Raw genomic sequence first — 27706 nt, 5'->3', positions numbered from 1 at the left:
CGCTATGGGTCGGACCCGACTCGATGGCACTTAACAACAACAACAATGTGATGGCTGGAGTCCTGGTGTGGCGCTGTGGATTAATGCGCCAGACTGCAAAGTCATTTGAACTGCAAGGTTGGTAGTTCAAGCTCACCAGCTGCTTCTTGGAAATCCTATATAGGGTCGCTATGGGTCGGAATCGACTCAATGGTACTTAACAACATCAACGGCAATATGATGGCTGGAACTGCAGTTGCTTTGGCAGGGCCCTTTGGTCCGATGTTCCCCACCCTCGCTCTAAAACACAGATGAGAACTGTAAGGAACAGAGAGCCTAAATTAAAGGTGATGGAGCAATAGGGCTAGAGATAGTGAGAATGGTGACACATGATGATGTATGTAACCAATGCCCTTGAACTGTTCATGTAGAAATTGTGAATGGATGTGTGTTTGGTGGCATACATTGCCACCCAAAATACATGGAATGTGTTTTTAACTTACATTATCCTGAAGAATTCCCTATTAGAGTCAAGTGAACATTCTAAAGTCCTAGGAGTATAACCTGTTGACGACTTTCTTGGTCTGCCCTTGTGGACTCCAACTCCATGGGTCTGTATGGGACCAAGACATGGCCGTTTATAAGACCTCCCCCATATTTGAGCTGTCTCTCCAGTGCTAAGTGTTGGGTACTGGGGTTTTGAGGAGACTTGGCATGGCCTCAAAATCCTAGTCTTTGAGCAGATAGCGACTGGGGAAGTGATCTGGCTTTGTGTCTCCCCACTGGAGTTCATTTACTGGGTGTCCTTGGACAAGTTACTCAACTTTTATATGAGTCTCCATTTCCTTAACAGTAAAGAAATGATAATAATGAAGTATCAATAATAAAGTACACTGTGCCGATGAAATAAGAGGATGTATCCAAAGCATTCATACACTATTTGGCACAGTGTAGTTATTAGGTGCCGCTAAGTCAGTTTGACTCAGTAACTCTATGTGCAGCACAACGAAACTGCCTGTCCCTGTACCAGCCTCACAATATTTCCTATGTTTGAGCCCATTGTTGCAATCACTGTGCCAGTCCATCTTGTTAGGGGTCTTCCTATTTTTTGCTGACCTTCTACTTTACCAAGCATCCTGTCCTTCTCCAAGGACTGGTCCCTCCTAATAACAAACCCAAAGTACATGAGATGGAGTCTCACCATCCTGCTAGTATTTGAAATACTGGTGGTATGGTTTCCAGCATCACAGCAACACACATAGCCATTACTCAATAAATCTTCATTTCATTTTTCCAAACTGGAGTTTGTGGTTGGGTGACAGGAAGCCACAAAGCATTTTCTTCAAGCATCAGTTTTACTCAATATTTCAATATTTACTCAACATTTCAAGGGAAATATTTAAATGTTAAACAGGTGATATTATGGAATAGAATGCAAAATGTGTTGTTAAAGCAAAATATGACATGTCAAAGATATTTTCCACCTGGGTTGATGGCTTTGGGCTGCATGTATCCTTGAAGGCCCAGCATTTACAATCATTACCCTCTGCTTTAGAGGGATCTGAATGGAAAAATGTTCAAAGTATTGCATTTTAGTTCATCTATACCCCTTTTGGAGTACTGGTGTGGTGCTGTATGATAAACCCTGAACTGCTCACCACAAGGTTGGGGGTTCAAACCCAGCAGCCATTCCTTGGAAACCCTAAACAAGGTCACTATGAGTTGGAGTCAATTCAACAGCACCAAAAACAGTAACAACAGAAGCAATGCCACTTTTAGGAGTCATGGTGTAGGATAAGCACTGGATTCCTAACTATAAGGTCAGCAGTTCAAACCCATTAGCCACTCCCCGGAAACCCTCTACAGGGTTGTGATGAGTTTGAACTGACTCAGTGGCACTTAACAACAGCAACATGCCCATTTGAAGAAGCTCTGGTAGCACTGTGGTTTAGGCGTTGGCTGCTAACTGATAGGTTGGTGGTTCAAACCTACCAGCCAATCTGAAGGAGAAAGCTGTGGCTGTTTGTGCCTGTAAATATGACCATCTCAGAAATCCTGCGTAGGGTCTCTAGGAGTCAGAACTGACTCAATGGCAGTGGGTATGGGTTTTTTGGTTTACACCCCTTTGGGTGCAAAGGTTAAGGGCTCAGTAGCTAACTGAAAGGTTGGCCATTGGAACTTTTTTGAAGAAAGATCTGATGATCTGCTGCTATAAAGATTACAAAGCAGCTCTGCTCTGTCACATGAGTCATGAGTTGGAATGGCGTCTGTGGCACCCACTAACAAAAGTATGCCCCTTTTTCAGAGGGAAAAATGAAACCCAGACAGGAGAAAGGGCATGTCCAAGTTACTAATGACAGAATTGGGACCCTATTCCCTGCCTCCATTTCCCCACCCATAAAAAGCCCCAGGAAGAAACTCTGGTGGTGTAAATAATGGCTTTAATGCACTCAGTAGATTCTGGGGAGAAAAACCTGGAGATCTGTTCCCATAAACATTGCAGCTTAGAAACCCCTGTGAGACCCCTGTACTCTGTCCCACGGGGTGGCTGTGAGTCAGAATCGACTCAAAGCAACTCCTGGGCTTGGCAGGAGAGTTATCTCTGAGCCCTCCTCCAGCTTCACCAGGCCTCAGAGAATGTTTCCAGAGAACCATTTTCTGGTGTTAATTTGTTAAGTCTTCATCCTAAGTGAGAATAGCAGCTGGTGGGATGGACTTTGACCTAACATTAAAGTTAATTAGAAATGTCATCCTCCAGGGAACATTTTCCCCCAAGCCAAGAAGGGACATTAATATTTCACAGCACCTCAAGCTTAATACACAAGCCTCTCACCCTCTGAGCCGCCCAGGGCTCTGCCAAGCTTCTTCCTCAATCCCCTCCTCCTCCTTATCTCCTAAATGAAAAATTCATTTCCTCTCTAGCCAGAAGAGCTGCCTCAGATGCTGGGGAGAGACATTCTAGGAAGTTCAACCGGGAGTTCTGGTCCCATCTCAGTTCAGTATGCTGTGTGAACTTGAAAGAATGCCTTAACCTCTCTGGAGCCTCAGCTTTCCCATCTGTAGAGAGTACTCCTGGTTGTCCGGGAGGACACCTGGCAGATGAGAAATACCAGAGAATGATGCCCTCACACAGCTGCTGAAGGCCAGGGAGGGGCCCAGACCGGAACAGCTTCCTCCAGAACTGAGGGGTACCCAGCCTCCAGATCTCCTGTCCAGAGATCTAGGAAAAGCTCAGAAGATGTCTGCCCACCAGGTATTGGCTGCTTAGGTGACTGGAGACACAGACTTATGGCATTGGAATTGCAGGGATATAGTTAGAATACCTTATTTGTGGGACTCTAAATGTTGACTTGACCCTAATAAGAAATTAATTATTCATCATGATAATGGGTCTTTTTTCTTTTTCTTCTTCTTTATTTTACTGTCTCAGCACTATCTCAGGCTGCATAATAAAGAGCCCAGAAATTTAGACAGGGATAGAAAGTACCACCATGGAATTGACATTCTACATTACGTAGGTCAGACCTGAGACGCTGTGCCCATAATCAGAGAGACAACCAGACCGCTCAAGAGCCCTCGAAGAGGGTCCTTGAGTCAGGACCTGGAGGTGACATCCAGGAGACTGAGAAGACTGCTTGGAGGAGGGCATTACAGTCACTCCTGTAATTGTTGTAATTATTGTTGTTAAGTGTCATCGAGTCGGTAGAGTTTTTGAGGAGCAGCTGTTGTGTTTGAAATGCCCACCTTGTGGTTCACAGTCCAGTGCTGACCCTACAGCACCACACCAGGAGCCCAATTGCTTTCCATTTGTTGTTGTGAAATGCCGTCAAATTGGTTCCGACCCATAGCGACCCTGTATAGGGTTTCCGAGGAGCAGCTGGTGAGCTTGAACCGCCGACCTTGCAGTTCAAACAGCTTTGCAGTCTGGCGCATTTAACCCACAGCACCATACCAGGAGTCCAATTGCTTTCCATAATACATGATTATTTACATAACTGTGTTGATATAAAGGGCTTAGAGTGGTACCTGGCTCTTGGTGAGATCCATATACGTGTTAGCTCTTCCTACTGATATATTCTAAACTCAATCCTCAGAACAATCCTATGATTGGTAAGTATTTTTACTATCTCCATATATGGGAAACTGAGGCACTGGAAAGTTCCTTGCCCAAGTTCACACAGAGCCAGGACCTGGCTCCAGAGTGCCTTGAATACTTTGTTAAACTTTGTAAAGTCAGAGAAACAGCTGAAATGAGGTGGTTCCTAGAAGGGGTGAGGAGAGGGGTCCTTGGACTAATTTTTTGGGATTCCTCCCCGCCCTCAGTATTCTGCTCCCATTGAAGGAGGGTGAAGTTGAGTAGGGGCCAGGTTCTCTGCAGTGAGTAGGGGCAGAGGTTATCAGGTGACTTGGGTAAGTCCAGGGAACAAGGCAAAGCTAGCAGCCCTAGGCTGCTTTGGAGCCATCCATCTTCTCAGTACATACATATTGAGTGTCACCTTTTTCGCAGCCCCAGACAAAGCCCCAGAAGTGTAATCACCCTAGGTGACCCTGTGGAGCTCATGGTCTAAAGATGGATGTATTCTCAACTCAAATGATCTGGTGGGAACCGCGAAAGAAAATCAGTTGTCATGCAGTTGATTCTGACTCATGACGATCCCATGTACGCCAAAGTAGAACTGTGCTTCATTGGATTTTCAGTGGCTGACTTTTCAGAGTTAGATCAACAGGCTTTTTTTCCCAAGGTGCCTCTGAGTGAACTCGAACCTCCAACTTTTCGGAGCACAGGCAAGTGCATTAATCATTTGCACCATCCAGGAACTGCAGTTATTCATAGAGAGGACGTTGAAGATGGTCATTAATACATCTTCTGAGAACCCACCATGCAGTAAGGGCTGTGTGGGCAGAGAGTCTCCTGCCCTAAGAGGCATGTGGAGTGGAGAAGAAAGTGAGGGACTTTGGAGCTACGAACAGCGGTTGAGTCCCAGCTCTCTTGGAGCAAAGTATTTAATCTTTCTCACATGTTTGCTTATCTGTGCCATGGAAGTGGCAACTTAGTGAACTTTTGCTGTAAGGCATCCAGATTTCATAGGCAGAACACAGCAGCGCAATACTCATTCATTCATTCACTCAGTAAAGAATGCCCCTGGGCACCAGGCCTTCTCTAAGCTCCAGAGATAGAGTGGGACAGACCAGGCTCTAAGGAACTGATATTGGTGTTAGGGTATGAGATTAGTATATGGGCAGAAACAAAAGTGTGTGGTACGTGCTATGAGGGGAATCTGGTGAGGTACGTGCTATGATCCTGTGGGGAAAGCCCTTTGTGTCATTGGGCAAGTCACATCTCTCACTATGCCTTAGTTTCCCCACAAGTCTGACAAGGGGGCTGAAGATCCTGACCTTCCAGGGTTCTTCTAGCCTGATACTTTGTGATTCTGTGTCTTCTGTGCCTGAAGTGAGCCCAGGTGTTGAGGCAGTAGCCCCTGGTTGTGAGGAAAAGGCAGGTATAGGCCTCAGCCAAGCGCTGTCTCCCTCTCAGCCTCCACCCCAGTCTCCCTCCCAGGCTGAGCAGTCAGTGAGGAGTGAGCCCATCTAACGCACCTGAGACTGCTCCAGGAGGCTGACCAAGTTAGAAACTGAGGCTTGAGGCTGGGGAAAAGGGGAGGAGGACCTGCCCCTGGAAAACCAGGAGAGCCTGCTACTAGGCACTGCTGGGAGCCAGAGCACCTGGTTTCAAATGTCTTCATCACTGAGACTCAGTCTCTTCATGTGTAAAATCGGGGGAACCTAGACCTGCCAGCCTCCCAGTGTGTTTGTGAGGAACAGACATGGTGAGCTATATGGCAATTCTGGCACTAACAGTGTGGACCCACTGTGTGCCAGACTTTGGGCCACATGTTTCCCATTCATCCCTTCATTTCACCTTCATAACAACCCGAAAGCAGGACACTATCACCCCCCAACCCCCTTCGACAGACCAGGAAACTTCACTTCACAGTCCATGAGCTTGAAACGGCGGGGGCTGGAGTTTAGATGAGTTCTGTCTGGTACTGGAGCCTCGTGGGTTCTTTCTACTACGTGTTTCATGCTGAATGCAAAGGTGGAAGTGGTCGCATTTCACAGATGGAAAAACTATGGCTTAGAATGTCCCCCATCTAGTAAGAAGGCATGAATCCAGATCTCCTGACCTAGCCCTGAACCTAGCCCTGAACTGGAAATGCCACAGCTGCTTATGTTTGTGACAGAATAGAGTCAAGACGCAGCAACTTGGATTTATTATGTCTAGAAAATTCTAGAAAGCCCACGGCCTGATTTCTCTCTCAGTGGCACTAGGACACTCTTTGACTGTGGCTGCCAGTGACACATGCCACTCCTCTTTGGATTCAGGTTATAAAGAAAGTGGTAGGGACAAATATTTTGGTGCCAAGACCTGGGTTGAAATCAGACCAAGAGTCAGAATGTCCACCACTTACGTTTCTTGGAAGTAAAGGATGCCACCTTTACCTTGAAGGAACTTTGACCCTTTTTCATTTTTCTGGACCTCAGCTTTACCTTCTGTAAAATGGAGATAATGAGACCTATGCCACAGGGATGATGTGAGGATAAATGGCATCTTCTATATGAGACCCTCGGGTCCCAGCTCAGGGTCTGACTCAAGATAAGGACTCAGGTAACGGTGGCCAGTGCTTCATGACCATCACTATGATCATTACTATTTCTGTGTCCCCCTCCTGCCTTTCAGTGCGGAAACAGGAGATTATAAAAGTGACAGAACAGCTGATTGAAGCCATAAGCAATGGAGACTTTGAGTCCTACACGTGAGTCGGCTGGGCTCATTCTGCATGTCCCCCTTGTGGATCCTGGTTCAGGAGTGCTTGTGGCTAACTTCGGGGATCCTTGTCTAAAACCTTCACTCACTCACCCTGCATGTGCTGTGGGTCAGAGTGAACTCCTATTTCTGTTTTGCATTTGGACTTAATGCTTTTTTCTAAACAGGTTTTCTGCTCACAATACTCTGTTTGCCTTCCTCTTCATGTCTTGCTCCCCAGGAAGAATGCCAACAAAACTCCTTTACTTTCCCAGGGAATGTGGGGACAGCAAAGGCTCCCCAGGATGAGTTGGGAAGAAAGAGGGTAGACCCCTCCTCAGTCTTACTGGGTAGGCCTGGTCCTCACCCTGGACCACCTCAGACCTCTGGCTTCTGAGAGGGGCGGACTCTGTGGAAGTGGGCACAAATCCAGAGGATGTGTATTACAGTGAGCCGAGATGAGCAACGGTACCTTAAACCTTTTGGGTAATAAGACAGAGTGCACAAAGGTCACACAGACTAAAATTAAACTTTACACCCCATACACAGTTGGACCTGCCTTTGGAGGGGCGCTGTGTGCAAGTCTGAGCTGGAGCGCCCCCTGGTGGTCATCCATACCCTTCCAGGTGTGGCCAGGAAGTAGGCCCTCAGTGTGGACTGGGGAGAGCAAGTATTCAGGGCTTTAATGTTCCTGCTAAGGAGCTCTGGTAGCGTAGTGGTTACGAATTGGGCTGCGAACCTTAAAGTAAGCAGTTCGAAACTACCAGCCGCTCCGCGGGAGAAAGATGAGGCTTTCTACTCCCGTAAAGATTTACACCATAGTTCGCTATGGGTTAGAACCGACTCGACGGCACTTAACAACAACAATGCTGAGTAGGCCAGGAAGTGAGCACTTGGATCCACTCTTGCCTGTTGGGTTCAGGTGAAATAGGAATAATGTCAGGGCTTTGCTCCTTGGGCAACCTGTTCCTAGTTTCCAGTGTACCAGGAGCTGACGCATGTCTTCCAAAAGCTTGGCAGGCCAGGCACATTTTAATTGTGGAAAGGAAGTTGTGCAGCTGCCTGGGTCAGGGACGTGGAGCCCCCAACCCCCAAAAATTCACTGGCTCTCTCCAGGGGAACAAAGACCTTGACAAGTACAGCAGTGAAACTGAGGCTGACATGCATGTCTATCCATGTGCATGTACTTATACACACACATGCATGACCAAGACTACAGGTGTGTGTGCACATGTGTTCGTGAGTGCTGCATCAAGCAGGGAAGCAGGCTGTTAAAAGGGTCTTGCCGAGACTGTAAAAAGTGTCAGGTCTACATGCCCGTGTTTGTAGGACACAGTCAGGGAGAGAAAGACAGAGAGATGTGGCCCTGTGGACTCCAGTTCCCCCAGTGCCATGTCTGGGAGTCCTGAGGAGCCCCTGCTAGCTCTGTGATGTCACTTCCTCTGAATCTGCTGCCTGCTCTGAATTCTATTTGCCATGACCTCTAGTGTCAGACTGTCTCTAGAGTTGACCCTGTGTAAAGGAGCTCTGGAAGTGTAGTGGTTACGAATTGAGCTGTGAACCGCAAGGTTAGCAGTTCAAAACTACCAGCTGTTCCACAGGAGAAAGATGAGAGTTTCTGCTCCCGTAAAGATTTACAGCCTCGGAAACCCTGTACAGGGGTCACTATGAGTCGGAACCGACTCCACAGCACATAACAACAACAACCCTAGATAAATCCCTTTGGCTCTGTGGCCCTCGTTTTCCCCACGTGAACAATAAAGTTGGAGCAGATGGTCTCCATGTCCCCTTCCCAGGAGTGGGACTTCTCCAATGTGTGTATTATGGGAGCTGTCCGTCTTCAAGACGCTCAAGGTTAAGTTTGAAGCAGATCGCCGAGGCTGCCTCAGACTCTCAGCCCTGAAAGATTCTGGAGTTGGAAGGGCCCTGAGAATCCCATATGGTCTGACCACAGGCCCTCACACACATACCACCCCCTCACATCCTAAACAACTTAATCCATCTGGAGAATTTAAGTTCCTGAATAGAGAAACCAGCTGTCTGGGACCACAGGGACAGTCAGAAGAAAGTGAGGACTCAGCCTCTTTGTCTCAGCACAGATAGCACTGGCCTGGCACCCTCTTCACAGCATCTTTAGCTCTACCTGGATTGGGACCTTGTGGGAACTTGTTTATCCTGGGGTCTGTCCTGTTCCTGGCTTTATTGCCATGTCCAAGAGCCAGTCTTGTGCCATTGTTGTTGTTAAGTGCCGTTGAGTCAGTTCTGACACACAGCAACCCAGTATAGAGCTTCTGAACAGCGGCTGGTAAATCTGAACTGCCGATCTTGCAGTTTAAACCAGCCTTTTGGTTCAGCACATCTGGAGTGCCACCACAGAAGACCCTGTTTTGCTCTTTCCCATTCCTGGCTGGTCTATCTCCCTGCAGACCGAGGCTTAGTAGGACCCAATGGGCTGGAAGTCCAGTACCCCCATTACTAAGTGCTTCCTCGGTTCTGTCTCTATCAACGCTTTCCTCTTATATAAGAAGAAAGTAAGGCTCACAACGCTGTTGCTACTAATGAGGCACCCCCTCTGGGCATCTACCTGGCTTGATGAGAAAAAGTCACTTATATGTGAGGGAAGAGGTGCCCCCTCTAGGTAGACAAATTAGGAAGAAATTCTCCCTGTATATGGCAGCCTAGGCCAAGGGTGCAAGTTGGAGAGGAGAGAACAGCTAACTTCATCCCCACTAGGCCCCTCAGCATTGCACAACTTTGTACAATCACTCATGGTGCCGTTATATAGAGATGCCACACCACTTCCCTGAGATCTCCCAACCAGTTAGTGGCAGAGCCAAGACTTGCACCAGGCTTTTTAGCTCAAAATGGCACCCACCAGTCAGTGATGCCCCACACTTTTCAGTTTGTAGGCCCTAACTGATCCTGTGAGGTAGCTCCAATGGATTCCATTCCATAGCCCACTCTCCTTCCCTCCAGGCCCCTGGGGTCAGAGGGTGCCCTGAAAAGTGACCTCAGATCCTCTTTCTCTGCCTGCCTTCCCCCAGGAAGATGTGTGACCCCGGAATGACTGCCTTCGAACCTGAGGCTCTGGGAAACCTGGTCGAGGGCCTGGACTTCCATCGATTCTATTTTGAAAACCGTGAGCAATCCCTTCTCTTTGGAGTGCCTGTTGTCTGCTCTCATTTGTTCCTGTCCCTCTGGATGGCACAGCAAGGTGATGGGCAGGACCCCCGGGGCAGCATAGGGGTCCTCAGAGCAGAAGACCCAGTGTGGACAAGGGTGGGTACCCTCATGGCGCCACCCCCAACTCTGGCCCATTAAGCTACCAGATGCCCTTCCTGTGGCTGAGGATGGGCCAGAGGGTGCCCCAGAGACCCGAGATAAGTGTGGCCAGCCTTCTCTTGCCCACCACCCTGTGAGGGGCCTGAGATTGGGCTTAATTCTAGTTTTGTAGATGAAAGAGCTTTCCCACCAGAGTCACACACCCAGCATGTCATTCTTGACACCTGGGGCCATTCCAGCTGCCCAGCTGGTCACAGGCTAACTGGGAGGCAGGAGGCTCGAGAAGGGGAGAGGCCCCTGGGCTCACACTGCTGTGCCCTGCCTGTTTGTCTAGGTCTGTCCTGCATGTCTGTCCTTCCCAGGCCTCTCTTCTGCGAGAAGGGTCCCAGGGGCTGATGCTGGGCCTGCCTTAGGGCACTGTCTGCCTTTGTCTGTGGCTCCCCTTGGCTGGGGGATGCAGGTTAAAATCATAAAGCTCAGGACGGGAAGAAGGTCCTGGTGGAATAGCCAGAGTCCCCCAAAGTGACGGACATGCACCACTGAGACAAGATGATTTGGGGTCAAGGGCAGATTACCTAATAAGCAAGGTAAGCAAGGGCCTGCTTGTTCTTACTTGCTAATTTGTATTAAATCATTCCACATGGGTTTTACATCAAAGATGTGGTGGAAAATGTGTTCATTACGTGTTAGTATGTAAGCACAAGTAAGCCCATATTTGCCTTGCTTACTGGGTACCCCATCGTTGCCAGGGACTGGAAATTTTAAAAGACACTTTGATTCTGTAGGAACATATCCTGGAGAGACAGATTCCAGTCATATCTAGAAGCAGAATCTTTGATGTGGTGAAAAAAATGTGAAATTGTTCACCACAGGCTCGTTTGTAAGCACAAGGAAGCCGGTGTTAACCTTGCTTGTTGTGTAATCTGACACTGTTCAGGACGTACACAGGCGCCGTGCACAACGGCATTCATTCACAGTGAGAACACTGTCCACTTTTTGACTCTCTCTCACTACTTCTGGCTAGGTCAAGGGCAAAGGTTCAATTAGAAGACTTTAACAACTCTCTGAAACTTCCCAATCTCTGTATCCAAGAAGTCAAGACTTGGGCTCAGATCCCTTGAAGGCAAGAGCACAGAGCCAGAATTATGTAACTATTTCGCTTTCCCTGGATTTCTTATTAGAATATGTATTCTTTGATTCTAAAAAGTTTTCATTAAAATTGTTGTTGTGTGCCATTGATTTTGTTCTGACTCATAGCCGCCCTGTAGCCTCATTTTTCTTACTCAGAGTGGCTGGTGGGTTTGAACTGCTGACTTTGCAGACCACCCCATAACCCACTACTCTACCAGAACTGGATATAAATTAATAAAGTGCATCTGTTTAAGGAAATATTTAAATGAATTTAGTCCAAGTGGCACTTGTACATATGGAAAAAAAAAAAAAAAATCAAGGCAGACTTAAAGGTAGAGGGAGTTGAGCTAGTCTTACTCTTCATCGGATGAAAGGGGAACCTGAGGCTCTGAGAGAGGAAAAGAGAGCTCTGGTAGCATAGTGCTTACGAGTTGGGCTGCCAACCTCAAGGTCAGTAGTTCGAAACTACTACCAGCTGTTCTGCGGGAGAAAGATGAGGCTTTCTGCTCCTGTAAAGATTTGTAGCCTTGGAAACCCTGTGCAGGGTCACTATGAGTCAGAACCAACTCCACGACTCCACGGTACTTAACAACAACAACAAAGTCACCTGAGAAGCATGTAGCAGAACCTGGACCTTACTCACTCCAGTGTCCCTTCCCTTCCCCACTAAGGCCCTATCATCTGCACACTAGTAGCCCCCAGCTGGGACTGGCCCTCCTCCTTGGTCTGCTTGCTCTCTGACTGAATAGTATAGCAGACAAAGGCTGGATTGCATGCCCAAAGACCAGTGAAGAAGGAAGCTGCACCTTGTTTTAGCAAATGAAACTCTGATTCTGCAAACTTCAAAATAGGGATTGAATTCTCAAGGGAGGAGAGGTGGCTGTACCTCAACAGTCCCTATAGGAAGCTCTCTTGCTGAACACTGAGACTACCATTATGCTGGTCTGTCCTCTAGGGGCGCCAGTTCCCCTGTATGAACTCACTGGTCCTCACCGGGCAGAGACCAGGGGAACAGAAAGGAATAAACTTGCAGGCCCTAGTCCTTGCTCCATGCAATGGACTCATCTTAGCACCCGTCCCTGAACTCTGCACTCCAACATCTGGTCACACCAAAGGCAGGACCCACAAGAACAAGGCACCAAATAACTGCCTTCTCCTCAGAGTTGCAGCTTCATCATTTTTGCTGCTTGAAGACCTGGCCATTTCCGCCACCTCATCCATGAGGGGAGCCCTATCAGAAGTGTGTAAGAGGCAGCCCATTAGGTGACCATTTCTTTACAAATGCCCCTCCCCCTCCAGCCTCAGTGATAGCAGCAAGACTCAGTCCCCTCAACAAGGCTAAACTGAGATTGTTCCTCCTGGGATTGTTCTAGGTTCGTATCATTTGGTTCTATTTCAAGACAGATTTCTTTCAGGTTCAACTAACTGCCTTTCTTTCAGGAATGGGCCTGACTAGGGCACAGATGTTGTGTATGATCTGGAACAAGTCAGATTACTTCTCTGGACCTCATTTCCCGTATCTGCTAAATGGATACATTGAGGTAGATGGTCTTGAGTGCCTCCAGCCCTAGTTGCTATTGAGAATGCTTACAAAAGCCTTCCTGGATTTTATAGGAGGGCCACTGTGTGACCTCTGACCTCTGAGGTCATTCTCAAGTCTATGACGCAAAAGCTTTATATCCTGTGTATCTGAGAGTCCAGAATTCTGTGTATGTTATCGTACATGTCTAAGAGTCAGTGATTGTGAGTGTGGCCCAGTAGGATAAACACCAGACTGCTAACACAAGGTCAGTGATTCAAACCCACCAGTCAGTCCTCAGAAATCCTACACAGAGTTGCTGGAGTCAGAACTGACTCTATTGCACACAACAAAAACATGTCTACAAAAGAAATGGCAAATGTACCTAAAACGGGGCTACAATGTGCCCAGTGAAGGAGGCTTCCTGTGGAGCCTCTGCATTACATAAGGCCATAGGTGGAATCCTGACTCTTCTGAGGTTTAAATTTCCACTTGAAAAGACAAGCAGACCAGCCTGGAGCGGCTAGAAAAACAGAAGATACTTCTTGAAAGAAAGACGGACAGGAAAAATACAAAACATTAACGGCAGTCCCACTGATTACTATAAGAACAAGCAAGTTGCTGGCCCAGGAGACATCAAAGCAAGTGGTCAAGTCCCCTCAGGGTAAACCGCCTTCCACGACTAAGACTCAATGGGAATACACTCTCAGATTGGTGACCATGTTCATCACCAATAAGGGGAAGTGAGGGGAAAACAGCAATGAAGCCGCGAGCTAAGTCCTTCCACATTCAATAGATTCCTGTGAACCCCTGGTGGAGACCTGGTTGGCCAGCAGTGTGGCAAGACCTGGGAACTCTTGGGCCCAGAGTCAGTGACATAGCCACAGAGGACTAGAGTGGACAGTGAAGCATCAAGCTGATAAGGAGAAAGGGCATATACACAAGAACACCCACACTTGCAGATAATACCCACTTGACCTGGCTTCAATGGCTAGATGATCAGAGCTCACCTAGAAGAAGAAAGAAGAGAAACAAAATAGTAATCTGATACAATTTGATGAACTTGACCTACACCTATGGATGCAGTAGCTCAAAAGAGGGAACAAATCTTTGCAGCAAGGATCATTCCCACCCCCTCCATACACAGAGTAGACAGGGATGGGCAACTAGGACACTGGGTACCCAAAATGGGGGGGGGGGGGCGCTACAAAGGCAAGAAGTGACTGGCTTACAAGCTTTCAAGAGGGAGCCTAGATACAGAGGGCACGGAGGAAAGTAGAATCTCCACTGAGGAGTATCCAATCTGTCTGGGCAGGGCTGATGAAAGGAGATGGGGATAGCACTCATGTGGCACAATAGTGAATAATTGCTATCAGGACTGACTGTGAGGGTTGGAAATGTAAATGTAGACATTTTGTAGCAAAAGGAGGGGAGTGGTTGACTTTGCAGTCCAGGAACGGAGGTCCCTGGGACCATCAAGGGAGAAGAGTGAAGTGTGGCCCTACCCAGAGAAGCAGTGATGCCAGAGATGGAGGCAGAGATGATGACATGGAGAGATGGAGCAGTTGGGGACTCTAGACCCAGAGAGGGAGAGGGGCTGTGTGCTGACGACCAAGGGGCAGGCTTTCAGGGTATACCCTTTGTTGGCTGATGATGCATAGAGGGGATTGTAACCATAGCAATGAAACAGTATACAACAGGATGAATGTAAAGCTAATGTTCTCCCATGTAAACTATCACATAATTCACAATAAAACATTAAAAAGAAAAAGGAAAAGAAATGGCAAATGGAGGCCTGCAAACAATATCTGGACTGTAGCTAATGCTTCGTGCGGCCTTCATGATGCTTTCAAATTAAATTACCCATATATACCGATTAGCATTGTGTCAGTTCCGACTCCTGGTGATCTTACAGAACGGAGTGGAACTGTCCCATAGGGTTTCCAAGTTGTAAAATCTTTACAGAAGCAGACTGCCACATCTTTCTCTCACAAAGCTGCTGGTAGGTTCAAGCCGCCCATTAATTTCAGTTAACAGTCAAGTGCTAAACCATTGTACAATCAAGACTCCTTAAATTCTAATTGTTGTTAAGTGCCATTGACTCAATTCTGACCCATAATGACCCTGTACAAGGTTTCCAAGGCTGTAAATCTTGATGGGAGTAGAAAGCCTCATCTTTCTTCCACAAAGCAGCTTGTAGTTTCGAACTGCTGACCTTAAGGTTCTCAGCCCAATTCGTAACCATTACGCTACCGGAGCTCCTTCTAAATTCTAATTCTAATTAGATGCCCATAATTAAAATGAGGGAGTTTCACATAAAAATCCAGATTTCCAGATTTTCTTGAAAATCAGAAGTTCTGGCACTATTGGTCTCGTTTACTCACACAGCAGCCACTGGGAAGCTGTACACAGGACACCTCTTTAGAAGGGACATGATATTCTGTTCACCACAGTCCTCACCACTCCCTATTGCCTCCCTCATTCAGAGGCAAAAGATCAATTGTTATTTAGCTTCTTAGCCCCAGTTTACCACTCTTGTTTATTTACATGCCTGGCTGCTAGAGATTTGGGCTTGAGACTAAGCTCATCTAATTCTTAAGTTATCTTGGTCCAATACTTCTGTTGGTAAATACTGTTATTGTTAAGTGCTATCAGTGGGTTTGAACCACCAACCTGTGGTTAGCAGTCTAGTGCGTATCCTATAGTGCCACACCAGGACTATGATTTTAAAATGGCACTGTAGGATAAGCACTGGACCACAAGGTCAATTTGAACCTCAGAAATCCTATTGTTGTTGTTAAGTACCATCGAGTCAGTTCTGACCCATAGTGACCCTGTATAGGGTTTCATAGGAGCAACTGGTAACCTTGAACCACTAACCTTGCAGTTCAAACCGACTTTGCAATCCAGCACATTAACTCACAGCGCCACAGCAGGACTCCCAGAAACCCTATACAGGGTCACTAAAGGAGCTCTGGTAGCGTAGTGGTTACGAATCGGGCTGCGAACCTTAAGGTCAGCGGTTTGAAACTACCAGCCACTCCGCGGGAGAAAGATGAGTCTTTCTACTCCCATAAAGATTTACACCCTCGGAAACCCTGTACAGGGTTGCCATGGGTCAGAACCGACACGATGGCACTTAACAACAACTACAACAATGGGTCAGAACTGACTCCATGGCACTTAACAACAAGATGGAAGAAGAGTCTCTAGGTGGTTCAAAGATTTAATGTGCTTGACTGCTAATCAGAAGGGTTGGAGAATTGAACCCACCACTCAAAAGAAAGACTTTGCCATCCCCTTCCAAGATCCCAGTCATTAAAAATTATCTGGAACACTGTTTACTCTGACATTCATGGGGCCAGCGTGAGTTTGAGTAGACTCTACAGAAACTCGTTAAGTTTGAAGAACTCAGGGTGTCTGGAAAGCATTGTACTTAAGCTGAAATGGGAGGTTCCATCACCTAGAAGTTTTGCCTTGGTTGCCAGGCACTTGAACTGTCACAGAGACCCCTCCCTTGGAAGCCCTTAGTAGGAGTAGGGAGCAGGGAAGAAAATGAGGAGGCCCCAGTTGCATTTCCTCTTGCCCCTTCTCCTCCCCCACCTCCAGTGTGGTCCCGGAACAGCAAGCCTGTGCACACCACAATCCTGAATCCCCACATTCACCTGATGGGCGATGAGTCAGCTTGTATTGCCTACATCCGCATTACGCAGTACCTGGACGCTGGCGGCATCCCTCGCACGGCCCAATCCGAAGAGACTCGCATCTGGCACCGCCGGGACGGCAAATGGCAGATAGTCCACTTCCACAGATCTGGGGCACCCTCTGTCCTGCCACAGTAAGGGCCCCTGCCCCTCCGCCCTGTCCAACCCCTGGCCACAGGGCAATTCCATGGGGCTGGGTGGAGATTGGCCTGGAGCAGGGACAAATCTGGGAAGTTTTGAAAAGGCTGGGAGGAGGTGGATACAGGCTGGCAGGGGCGGGGGTGGGCAGGATCCACGGAACTGCATTGAAATAGATGAGAGGGAGATTTGCCCAAGCAAAAACACCATCCCCACCGTGTCTTACAGTTGAAGGACCAGACCCGGGGTCACTGTGTTGCTGTGTCACGGAGACCCACTCTTGACGTGTGGAATGTGGCTGCTGGTTCTCCCACTTGGATTTTGCTGGAATTCCCCTCACCACGTCACCCCACCACCATCACCATCACTCTGTACCTGCACCAAGAAAACCTGCCTGTTCATAAAAGCCATGGCAACTTCAAAACAAATGGCCACATCCCCCTCCACCTCCATCTGCCCTACCTCTCTCCTTGTTTGCTCTCTTCCAACCACTTTGGCTGGTGTCTTCTCCGGGCCCGGGTGCCAGGGGACTGGCTCCCAAGACCACCCTACCAGGGGTTGGGAGAAGGAGGGATGGAGTCCTGTGGAATATAGATCTGCCCCTCCCTCTCCCTCCTGGATCTCCTACACCCTTGAGACAACCTCCCCTTGGAAGTGGGTGGAAGAGTGCCAGATGTCAGGAGCCTCGTGCCTCCTCAAACTTGGTCACTAGCTCCTCTCACCTTCTACTGACCCTGACCCGGGAGTTAGTTTTTTTTTTTCCTGGCTCTCCCCTTAGTGTGGGGAGCAGATCCTCTCAGGTTGTCCCCAGACCCCCTCCTGCCTTCAGGTAATGTTTACCTACAACACATAACCCACCCAGCCATCCTTCCTTTTCTGAGGAGAATTCCAGCATGGTTGAATCTGAAAGAGGGATACTGATTGTTTCTCTGAGGCAAAAAAGAAAAAAGAAAAAAAAAGTTTAGGTATCACTTCTACTTGGACCGCATGCCTTTTTATAGCCAAACTTCCGTGTATTTCGTAAATGGATTTCGCGTTCATGATATTTATGTAATAACTAGACTTCTCCAATTATTGCGAGGAGGGTTGGGCTGGGTTTGGCTGGGAATGGGGGTGGGTGGGACGAGGGGTGAAGGGTATTTCTTTTCTGTTGTATATCTCCTTTTTTTTTATTTAAAATTTTTTTGGTCATCTCTAAGGTGGACTTTCATCACCAGTGGATATGTGGGGCCGAGTTGGACTCAGCCCCAAGGGTTGAGTTTTTGGTGTTCTCTGATGTTTTTTGGTCCCAAGATGAGCTGACGTAGGAGTTCCTTTGGAGACTTCAGCGTGGAGAGAGGGGGTGGTTGCCAGGGTGGAAATATCTGGACTGTTCGTTGTTTCCCTTCCAAACCAAACTTCCCAAGATTTCATCCCTCCACCACATCTGTTTGCCCCCTATGTCCTCCGCCCACCTGTGAGGGACCATGAAGCTTGTATCTTCATTGCCTCTCTCCCCGTTGGCATCTGACAGCCAAAGCAGACGCTGGAATGTCTTCTTTCCATGCCTCACCCTGAGCCTGGGGTTAGCAGTCTCTCTCTCTCCTCCTGGCTCACCCCGTCTCCACTGAGAGTGACTCTGATATGTATTGCCTTGGAGCATCCACCAGGACCTACTGTGTGTGCTGTTTTCTTTGCATGACTTTATATGCAGTAAGTTGGACAAAAAAAAAAAAAAAAAAAGAGGTTGTATTCTCATTGTCCGACTCGGAATTACGTTGCTGCCTCTCTGTGCTTTTGGCCTCTGTGTGGCCGTGTTTTGCCAGCACGAGATACTGTCCCCTCTGGAGGATTTTAGGGGAGGAAAGCCCACATTCCCCAGGGATTTGGAGGAAGTTCTGGTCCCCCAACACTCCAGGGAGTCCCCAGGGGGTGTTGGTTGGAGCAGGACTGATGGGGATAACTGACTGAGAACTTTCCAAGTTTGCACTTGGTCACATACTATCTGCTGGGCTCTTTCTCAGACTCCTGCTACCTGGGCCAAGGAAGTGAGAGGACAGGTCAGCCAGGCTGAGTGGGGACTGCAGGTCAGGAGGCTGCCCAAGTTCCTTAGCTTCTAAGCTAGACCCTTACTGGTCTTTATGCTTGACAGAGACCCTGCCGCACAAGCCCCAGGGTGGGCACTTGGTCCTGAGCCTGGCCCACAGGACCTCCCAGTAAGGCCCAGTGCCCAGCCCCCAGCCACCTGCCTTGCCCATGCACTCCCAGCTCCCCACAGGCCAAAGGTGAGGTGTGACCCTCCACCAGGGGATGCTGCAATTTCTATGGCAAAGTCTGGTCCTCTTTCTTCAACCTCAGTTTCCCTATTGGTTAAAATGGTTGAAGGTTCTTATCCAGCCTACATTGCAAGGCTGATGGGGGATCAAACTGTCTAATGGTGTGAAGCCCAGTATTGCTGGAGAGCTTATCGGGTTGACCACAGCCTGGACTCTTGTTTCACTCTGGGCCTGTCTGGTCCCCTTTTCTCTCCTCCACCTGTGGTCCCTCGTAATCCCTCTTTGGTGCCTGTCAGCTGCATATCAGCAGTGCTACAGCGGGAAGAACAGTGGTTTGGGGTTAATAGGCTTTGACTCCCCACTGTGTGACCTTGGCCAAGTCCTTTCCCCTACCTGGGTCTTGCTTTCCCTGCCAGAGAAAATTGAGCTGGAGGACCCTAAGGTCCTATCTTTCATTGGGGGACACACCTCCTGTCCATTGTGGTCCTCTCTGTTTTCTCTAAGTGCCAGAGAGGAGAAAGCAGGCCTCACTCACCCCAGGCTGAGATGGCCCCACTGTGAAGGCCACTCCTGGGGGTAGGCAGCCACATGGTGTGGATCACAGGGCACTGGGCATTTTCTGGAGAAAGCAGATAAGCGGCACTGGCAGATAAAACTTCCCAGAGCCCATCCAAACCAGACAAAAATCTGTGTTCCTCCAAAACACCTTTAGATGCAAAAAAAAAAAATTCAAATCCAAGCAAAAACCTAGGCTGGGGCATGCAAATGTATGTGCCTGAAAGTATTCCCCTGGGTCTGGGTCTACTGGGCAGCACCTCCTGACCCATGGCCTCCTGTCTCCCCTTGAAGGGAGACTCCTGTGCTGGTTTTTTGGTTACTGTTTATTTGGGGGTTTGTTTCAGTTTTTTTTGTTTTTTTGTTTTTTTTAATATGTGGCTGTGAACTTGAATGACCATTGCTCAAACTTTCTGCTATTGGGGGCTGGGTGGGGGAGACAGGGCGTCTGTTTTATTCTTGGTGTTTTCAGTGCAATAAATAGCTACAAACTTCTGTGCACATGACGTCTCTCTGTCTGGGTCAAGTATGGGCACTGGGAGGGAGGCTTTGGAGTATTTTTTCTGTTCTAGATCCCCTCCTGACCCATGCTACAAAATACTAGAAGACCTGGTCCCCCTTTTGATTAGATCAACTTAGGTCACATGCTCAAGGCTGAAGCCAATCACTATGGAATTTTACTGGGACCACATACTGCCCTTCCCCCCCCACCCCCCCCTTAACAGGGATGGTCAACTTCCTGTGGGACACCTTGGGGTGGGGGGCGGAAGGGAATGAATACAGGTTCATTCAACAACAGAAGTCTCCCTCAGGGGTCTTGGAGTAAAGCCCTTCTCCTCATGGCCTCAGGTTCTTTTGTACAATGATGGGGTTGTCTCAGCAGAAGCCTGCCACCTTGTCTTCTCATAGTACTGAGACTAAAGGACTTTCGATGCTAAAATCAGATGGCCCTGCATCCACAGGACCAGCAGGGTCATGGAGCACACACCGCCACTGACTATGCTATGCATGCCCAGGGCTCTAGCTCCTTGCCTAGGCCTGGTACCTGCCACATTCTGGGTCCTTCCTCACTGCAGATAGGAATGTGGCTACACACGTAAGCACCTATCCAGTGAGAACAAGGCCAAGGCTGGGAAGACAAGGAGGCCCGGGGGACTCCCGTTTGCACACTTGTCTTGGATTCCCGCAAAGGTTAGTGCCAAACCTCCTTCTAGCCTCAGTGAGTGGTTTCTAGGATGGCATCCTTGGGAGTCAGAGAAGGCTTGAGAGTTTGGTCAGCCATTGCAGATATTGGCCAGCAGGTGGCAGCACATGAACAGGTTACAGGAGGTCCTTGACCCCTGAGTGGCTTCAACTCTGAAGTTTCAATTTCACTTAAAACACTTGCCATTACATAGGTTTGTTGTTGTTAAGTGCTGTTGAATAGACTCCAACTCAGTGACAATGTATAGGGTTTCCAAGGAGCAGCTGGTGGGTTTGAACTGCCAACCTTGTGGTTCGCAGTCCAGTGCTGATCCTACAGCGAGCGCCACACCAGGCACATGACCCTAAATTTGTAAGTTCATAAAGTACTTCCACATTTGTCCCAGTTATTCCGATCAACAGGAAAGAGGAAGGCACTGAAACATAAAGGCAAAGCCACTTCTTGCAAGACTGAGAGCCTGGACTAGACTCCAGCCTTCTAACTCTCAGGGCAGGATTCAATTCCTTCCCAGTGCCACCTGGTCCTCCTTTACTGGAAAGATGCTGACTGCGTTTCCCTGATTCTGGGCAGCTAGCAATTACTGACTGCGATTCTTTAAGAAATCCCTTCTTTCCACCTTCTGTTCTTTCTCAGCAACTTCCTTGTCTCTTAGTTATTTATACCCACAGTCTCGTCTTCAGAACACAACCTCTGTATCTCCTTCTCTGGGAAGCAATCCAGTCTTCTTCCTCAGCCAGGGTTGGGTTGCCCTTTGGGCTTCCATTAATATTTCTACTCACCTCACCCTAGTGCTGTGATTTGAAGTCACCTGGGTTGAAACCCACCCAACAGCTGTATGGGAGAACGATGTGGAGGTCTGCTTCTGTAAAGATCACAGCTTAGGAAACCCTATGGGGCAGTTCTCTGTCACCTGAGGTGACTATGAATTGGAATCAACTGGACAACAAGCATCTGCAAAGTGATGGTCTCCTTGAGGGCATGACAGCATCTTTTGGTGCCCAGGATGCACACAGCAGGTCTATGTTCTTGCACGAGTAGACCCTTAGCAATTGTCTGAAGGAAGACTGGGTGCCATGTGGGGAGGAGCATCAGTACCTTTCTCCACAGTGAGAGTGGATGACACTGGGTGAGACTAAGTGTTGGCCATGCCCACCCCCCAAAACCTCATGACAGCCCTCTACAGTGTGTACCTGCTGTTAAGTGCTGTTGAGTCAGTTCCAATTCATAGTGACCCCATATAGGGTTTCCGAGGCTTTAAATCTTCATGGGAGCAGAAAGCCTCATCTTTCTCCCATGGAGCCAGTAGCAGGCTTGAACCATGGACCCTGTGGTTTGAAGTCCAGTGCTGAATGTATAGAACCACTGTTGTTGTTAAGTGCCTTCAATCTTAATTGTGCAAATACTGAGACCCAGTGCAGAGGGTGGATGGCCCAAGGATTGAATGAGCCACACACCACAAGTTTGCTTCCCTGGACATGGACCTGTTTGTGATGAGCTAGACCTATGTCCTGCCCCCCAGGAATTCCTGCTGACATTCCTAAGGCAGGCTGTGAAGGGGGCTAAACCTGGAGATAAAGCAGAGGAGGAGAAAGAACTAGTGACTGGGGGCTCTGAGAGGGTTTGTGGAGATGCTCAACAGTTTGAGATGGGGGCTACAGGCAGGGTAAGAATGAAGGCCAAGGGCCCTGGAGCAGTGGGTCAGGTAGGAATAGGGAGAGAAAAGAGGGTAAAGAGGGGGGTACCTTTCCAGGCAGGGCTCAGGTGTGCCCTATCTGTCATGGGTCTTTCCCCAGCAATGGAAGTGCCCTTCCCAGGCCTGGGCTGTAGTAAATCTCTTAGGAAACATTCCAGCTGGTGCTGGGAGTATTTGCACAGGACTGGGTGAGGTAGGTCCAGCGCTGTGGGAATGGCCCCCTCACCTTGCCGTTATTCCTGGGAAGAGCCCCACCCTCCCTTCTCCATCTGGGCCAGCCAAATCCCACAGCCACTTCCTCAGGGCAGCCTGCCACCCCACCCCTCCTGGGGTCAACTCAAGGCTGTCTAATCTCCAAGTCCATCTCAAAAAAAGGGGGATCATCACAATTCTCTTCCAATGTGACTCTGGATAAGTCATCTTCCTCTCTGTGAGCTTCAGTTTTCTTTGTGATTATAACAATGGAATTGAACCTATAGGACCCCAAAATCAAGAGCTGGGCTAATTGTTGAAGATTCACTGTGAAATTTGTTAAAAATGTAGATATTTCTGGTTCCACCCTCGAAGAGTGGGATATAGGAGGGCTGGCAGTGGTTTTAATAAACACTCAGGTTTAGGAATCCTACATTGATCCTCCTGCCCAAGTTCCCACAGTCAGAACGGGAGTCTGAAAATTCAGTTTGGCCAAGCCCCACCCCAGCCTTCCACTTCCCCATCCTCCTCTCCTGACTCAGCTAAACCAATATTGACTATCAGCCCTTCCCCTGCCTCTAAGCCCTGTTACCCCTCCATCCTGGGAGTTTTCTGAGACCCTGACCCCGGGTCAACAAAGTCAAAGGCATTATGTTTTATTGCTGTACCTTCTCCCACCCCTCATTTCCTGACACCTTCTGGTTTGGCAAGGAGTCCCTGGGTGGCACACATGGGTAACATGTTTTGCTGTCACCCAGAAGTGGTAACAGAAGTCACAAGAAAGTCCTGATGATTTCTTTGAGAAAAAAAATCATCCATTGAAAAAGTTATGGAGCACAGTTCCACTTTGACATACATGGGGTCTCCACATGAAGGAGTGTGACAACTGTATTTTTGTTTGTTTCTTGCTTTCCTGGTTTGCTAGGGAACCCAAGCCCACTGTAGAAACCATCTGATCTCCTGATCATTAACCCTGTCCAGTGGGAGGAGTGAAAACTTCCTTCCCACCAGGTGAAGGCCATCCCCAAGTTCATCTCAGAAGAAGGACGAAGGGGTCACGACTCCACTCTGTAGCTCTCCCCAGCACCCACCTAGGGTGTGGGCAGAGAGCTCCCCTTCATTCACCATTCTCCCCTGAGGCAACCCACTTTTCTTACAGATGGGGACATTGGGACCTGGTCTCCTAGATGCCTTGTCGTGAGCTAGAGAGCGCGGGCGAAACTTGGGCCTCAGTCTTTGCCAGTAGCACACCAAACCCCTGACTGTTGTCATCTCAGTCCTGGGCTGGCTGGAGGTGGGAGCTGGGCCTCACTTTTCCCACCTGTACAAAGGTCAGCTGGTCAATGGTAGCCACCCCTCATAGTGGACTTCATGTCACAGGTTGTGCTAAGCATTTGGATAATTTTTTTTAAGTTTGCATTGAGCATCCACATTCTCATTTAAACGATTCTCCCCATTTTCATCTGCAGGAGCTGAAACCCAGAAAGGGAAGGCTGCGTGTAAGTCACAACCTGTGGTCAGGCCAGTGGATGTCCGATTCTAGCTTGGTTCTTACTGCTCTAATTTTCTAGGGGCTGCAACTCACAGGTACCACGGACATGAATGGGAAAGACCTTCTTTCTCCCGCATGAAAGGTGCTGGAAGGAGGCCTCTGTGTGGCCAGAGGACACCATTCTGTCCTGCGGGAGAAGGAGACTGGACAGGAGGGCAAAGGTTGACTAAGGACCGAGGGCAGGCAACGCCCTTCCAGACCTGGACCAACATCAACAAGGCCTCAGGCCCAGAGGGAGTGGTGTGGAGCTTGAAAAGTCAAACTTTCCATGAGCCACCAACAAAAAAATGAATCTGGAGAAGAGCGTCCACCGCAGACCCGGAGATGCAGCAGCCAAGGGTCACGTGGAATTCAGAGGGGCTGGGGACAGGCTTAACTCTTCATTGGTCATCCCCAGAGCCAACCAGTTTGATGTTTTCTTGTTTGGAGCTGTGGGCTGGCGCTGTGCGGTTGGTGGGGGGGTGAGGGTGGTGAAGCGGGGTGCCCATGGGAGGTGGATCAGCAAATGTTTGAGGGAGTTTAAAAAAGTTCATAGGAAAATGGGATTAAAAGACCATGGAATTTTCCACGAATGTTTTGTAGTTCAAACACAAGTGCTCTGCTGTGGAAGAAGTCCTTTTCCTCAGTTTGCAGGTTAAGCAACTAAAGCACAGCACTTCCTCAAGGTCACACAGCCAGGAAGGGGCAGAGCTGGGACTAAACCCAGGTCTGGGTGAAGGAGTAGTCTGAGTAGCCAGAAAGGGCTCTGTGGTCCACAGAGCACATTATGAGTCTCAACCATGGTCTCAGAAGAACGTGAGTGTCCTACAAATCCAGGGCTGGGCCATCAGCATTCACACACCAAGCATAGGGCTGAGTCAGACATCTAGCCAGAGAATTCACAAAGTTTATAGGGAAAGGAGTATTTCAGAGGGACCTCATAGGATGGATGGAGTCTCTGGATGGTATAAACAGTTAATAAACTCAGCTGCTACTTGGAAGGTTGGAGGTTCGAGTCCACCTAGAGGTGCTTTAGAAGAAAGGTCTATGACCTACTCCTGAAAACTCAACCACTGACAACCCTCTGGAGCACAGTTCTATTCTGACACGCATGGGGTTGTCATGAGTTACAATCAAGTGGAAGCCCCTGGTTTAAAAAGATGGAGAGGTTTCCAACAAGTGGGTGGGGAAGACACTGGATCAGGGTGGGAAACCCACCCTGGGTCTGCTCAGGGTAGATTGAGAGATGAACTGAGTGGGAGTGGAGCTTATTAAGGACCCCAACACCAAGGTAACTCCTGGGTAGCTAGTGTTGTCTTGCCAACCCTCGTTTGAACTTAAGAAGATGGCTGACCCTCACACAAAGTCTGCGAGCAGAGCCACAGAACTGTGGGCTGCACAGCAGATGACCTAATGCCCTCTCTCAATGCTTCCTAGTGCCCCGGAGCTGGGGTGGATGCCCTGAGGATCCTCCACCACACCTGAGAGGGCACAGAGACCAGCTGTGCAAGGGAGCTGAGGACTGAGTGGGGTCAGGAGCCCTGGGGCTGGCCTCAGCTCTAGCACATTCTTCTCAAGGGACCCTGGGTAAGCCCTCCCTGCCACAAGTTCACCCCAACTCTGCAGAGCAGCAGGCCAACACAGAAGAGGCCCATGGGAGGTGCTATTTCAGCCATGCTTTCTTTTCTCATAAAGATCATGCTTCCCTCTGCTCTTAAAAAGCCAGTGGGTAGCCTCTCCCTTAAGGGAGGCATGCTTTCTCCTCTGGTTTGCCACAGTCCCCAGCACTCCCTCTCATCTCTCCAACACTTATTCCTCCATTCACATCCACAAGGATGCTCCCTACTCTAGACAAGGCTGATGTTTTTTTCTGTGAGATGCTGATTGCTATGTATTCCCTGCTGAGGTTTCTGGCACCCAATCAGCTCCAGACCGCCAAGGAGACCCAAAATCAGTGGGAGGAATGGTAGCAGCTGGGAGATGGCTAAGGCAGCAATGGGACAAGAGGGTGGGGTCACAGGAAGGGCTGTCTGGGAGCAGCAGAAGTGGGAAAAGCAGGACAGACTGGGAGAAGGGCCAGGGAGAGGAACCGCAGTCCAGGAACCGCAGGCCCAGTGGCAGGGGAGGAGGCGAGGAAGCAGAGGAGGCAAGGCAGGTGAGATGAGGCAAAGGGAGATGCTGACTGGCGATGAGAACCTAAATTGCCTCCATTCAGACTCAGGGTAACCCTATTGGACAGAAGACTAACTACTCCTTAAATCTTTAGGAAAGCAGACAGCCTCATCTTTCTCCTGCAGATCAGCTGGTGAATTTAAACCGCCAACTTTGCGGTCAGCAGCCCAACAACACTTAGACCACTGTGCCACCGGCGTTCATTTCATACTCTTTTTTGTTGTTATGTGCCATCAAGTTAGTTCTGACTACTAGTGATCCTATATAGACAGTGTTTCTGACCTTGCAGTTACCAGCCCAGTGCTTATCCTGCAGGGCCACACCAAGACTGTCATAGACTCCTGTTGGTGGTGGTGTTATGTGCTATCAAGTTAGTTCAGATTTATAGCAACCCTGTATAGGGTTTCTGAGGAGCAACTGGTGAGTTTGAACCGCCAACCTTGCAGTTGTTTACTCTACAGCACCACACCAGGACTTGCCCATAGACTCCTTGTTGTTGTTGATAAGTGCCACTGAGTCAGTTCTGACTCATAGTGACCCTGTATAGAGTTTCCAAGGAGAGGCTGGTGGATTTGAACCGCCGACCTAGCAGTCTAGTACTTACCCTATAGTACCTCACCAGGACTAGCCCATGTTGTTGTTGCTAAGTGCTGTGAGTAGATTCCAACTCCTAGTGACCCTGTCTATATAGGGTTTCCGAGGAGCAGCTGGTGAGTTTGAACTGCCAACCTTGCAGTTCAAACCTAGCTTGAGGTCCAGGGCTTACCCTACAGCGCTATACCAGGACTTCCCCATAGAACCCTCCACTCACGGTCTGGAATCTGGGGAAAGAAGCCTGGATAGATCCATTCTCTTCCATTCTCCAATCCTGGGACACCTGGCTGCAGCAGAGAGACTGGGTGAGGCATACACTCAGGACCCGATCCTGCCAGGGAAAGAGCAGGGATAGCAGGCAGACAGCCTCCAACCCTGCCAGGGGCACTAAGTGCCCTTAGGAGCCCTGCCGAGGGTGTGAGAAGAAGCAACCTGAATAGTGAAGGCCATTCTTAAAACCTCTGCAAATTAGCAAATTCAACTCTTTTCCCCCACCCAGAGCCCCAAACACAGAGAGGTGGGAGGGACAGCCTGCCCCTTTGTTAGGGGAAATTTATTAATATCCGAAATATGCAGGGCCCTTCTGCTCCACCCCCAATCAAAGCCTTAGCAAATACCTGGGCTTTGCATTTAAAAGACCCTGGGGTTCTTTTATGTGGCAGGGTCCTGCTGAGAGGGGTTGGAAGGAACCTGCATCTCTTCCTCCTTGGGAAACACTTGCCTCCTCAGAACCCAGGTCTTCCAATGTGGCCTTCACCTAGGGGTGAAGAGTGGAGCTGGAGAGGAGAGAAAGCTGCCTAGAACAGGGGAAATAGGCATACAAGGGGGCTTGGGAACATTCATGGAAAAATAGAATGCAAAGATAATGGCATTTTCCTGAGAACATTTTGAAGCCCTCTTGTATGTGTATGGTGGTACAAATGGGGGCTGCGAATCACAAGGTCAGCAGTTC

The 27706-nt window shown here is 48.8% G+C and overlaps 1 protein-coding gene across 2 annotated transcripts in view; it reads left to right on the top strand.

The window, feature by feature from the left end:
• Positions 1-17029, top strand: part of CAMK2A (calcium/calmodulin-dependent protein kinase II alpha) — a 74624-nt gene extending 57595 nt beyond the window's left edge. Inside the window, exons 16-19 of one of the 2 annotated variants that reach the window (XM_006863879.1) lie at positions 6719-6794; positions 9829-9923; positions 16326-16554; positions 16787-17029. In XM_006863879.1, coding sequence (XP_006863941.1) covers positions 6719-6794; positions 9829-9923; positions 16326-16554; positions 16787-16790 — 404 coding nt within the window. In that variant the 3' untranslated portion in view covers positions 16791-17029. Of the gene's footprint in view, positions 1-6718; positions 6795-9828; positions 9924-16325; positions 16565-16786 lie in introns of those variants that run through there. The other variant, XM_006863880.1, reaches the window with a different exon arrangement.
• The last annotated feature ends 10677 nt before the right edge of the window (positions 17030-27706 follow it).

The sequence above is a fragment of the Chrysochloris asiatica genome, unplaced genomic scaffold (genome assembly GCF_000296735.1).
Source record: "Chrysochloris asiatica unplaced genomic scaffold, ChrAsi1.0 scaffold00057, whole genome shotgun sequence".
NCBI lineage: Eukaryota > Metazoa > Chordata > Mammalia > Afrosoricida > Chrysochloridae > Chrysochloris > Chrysochloris asiatica.
Note: the sequence above shows the minus strand (reverse complement) of the source record. Positions and strands in the feature narration are given on the sequence as shown.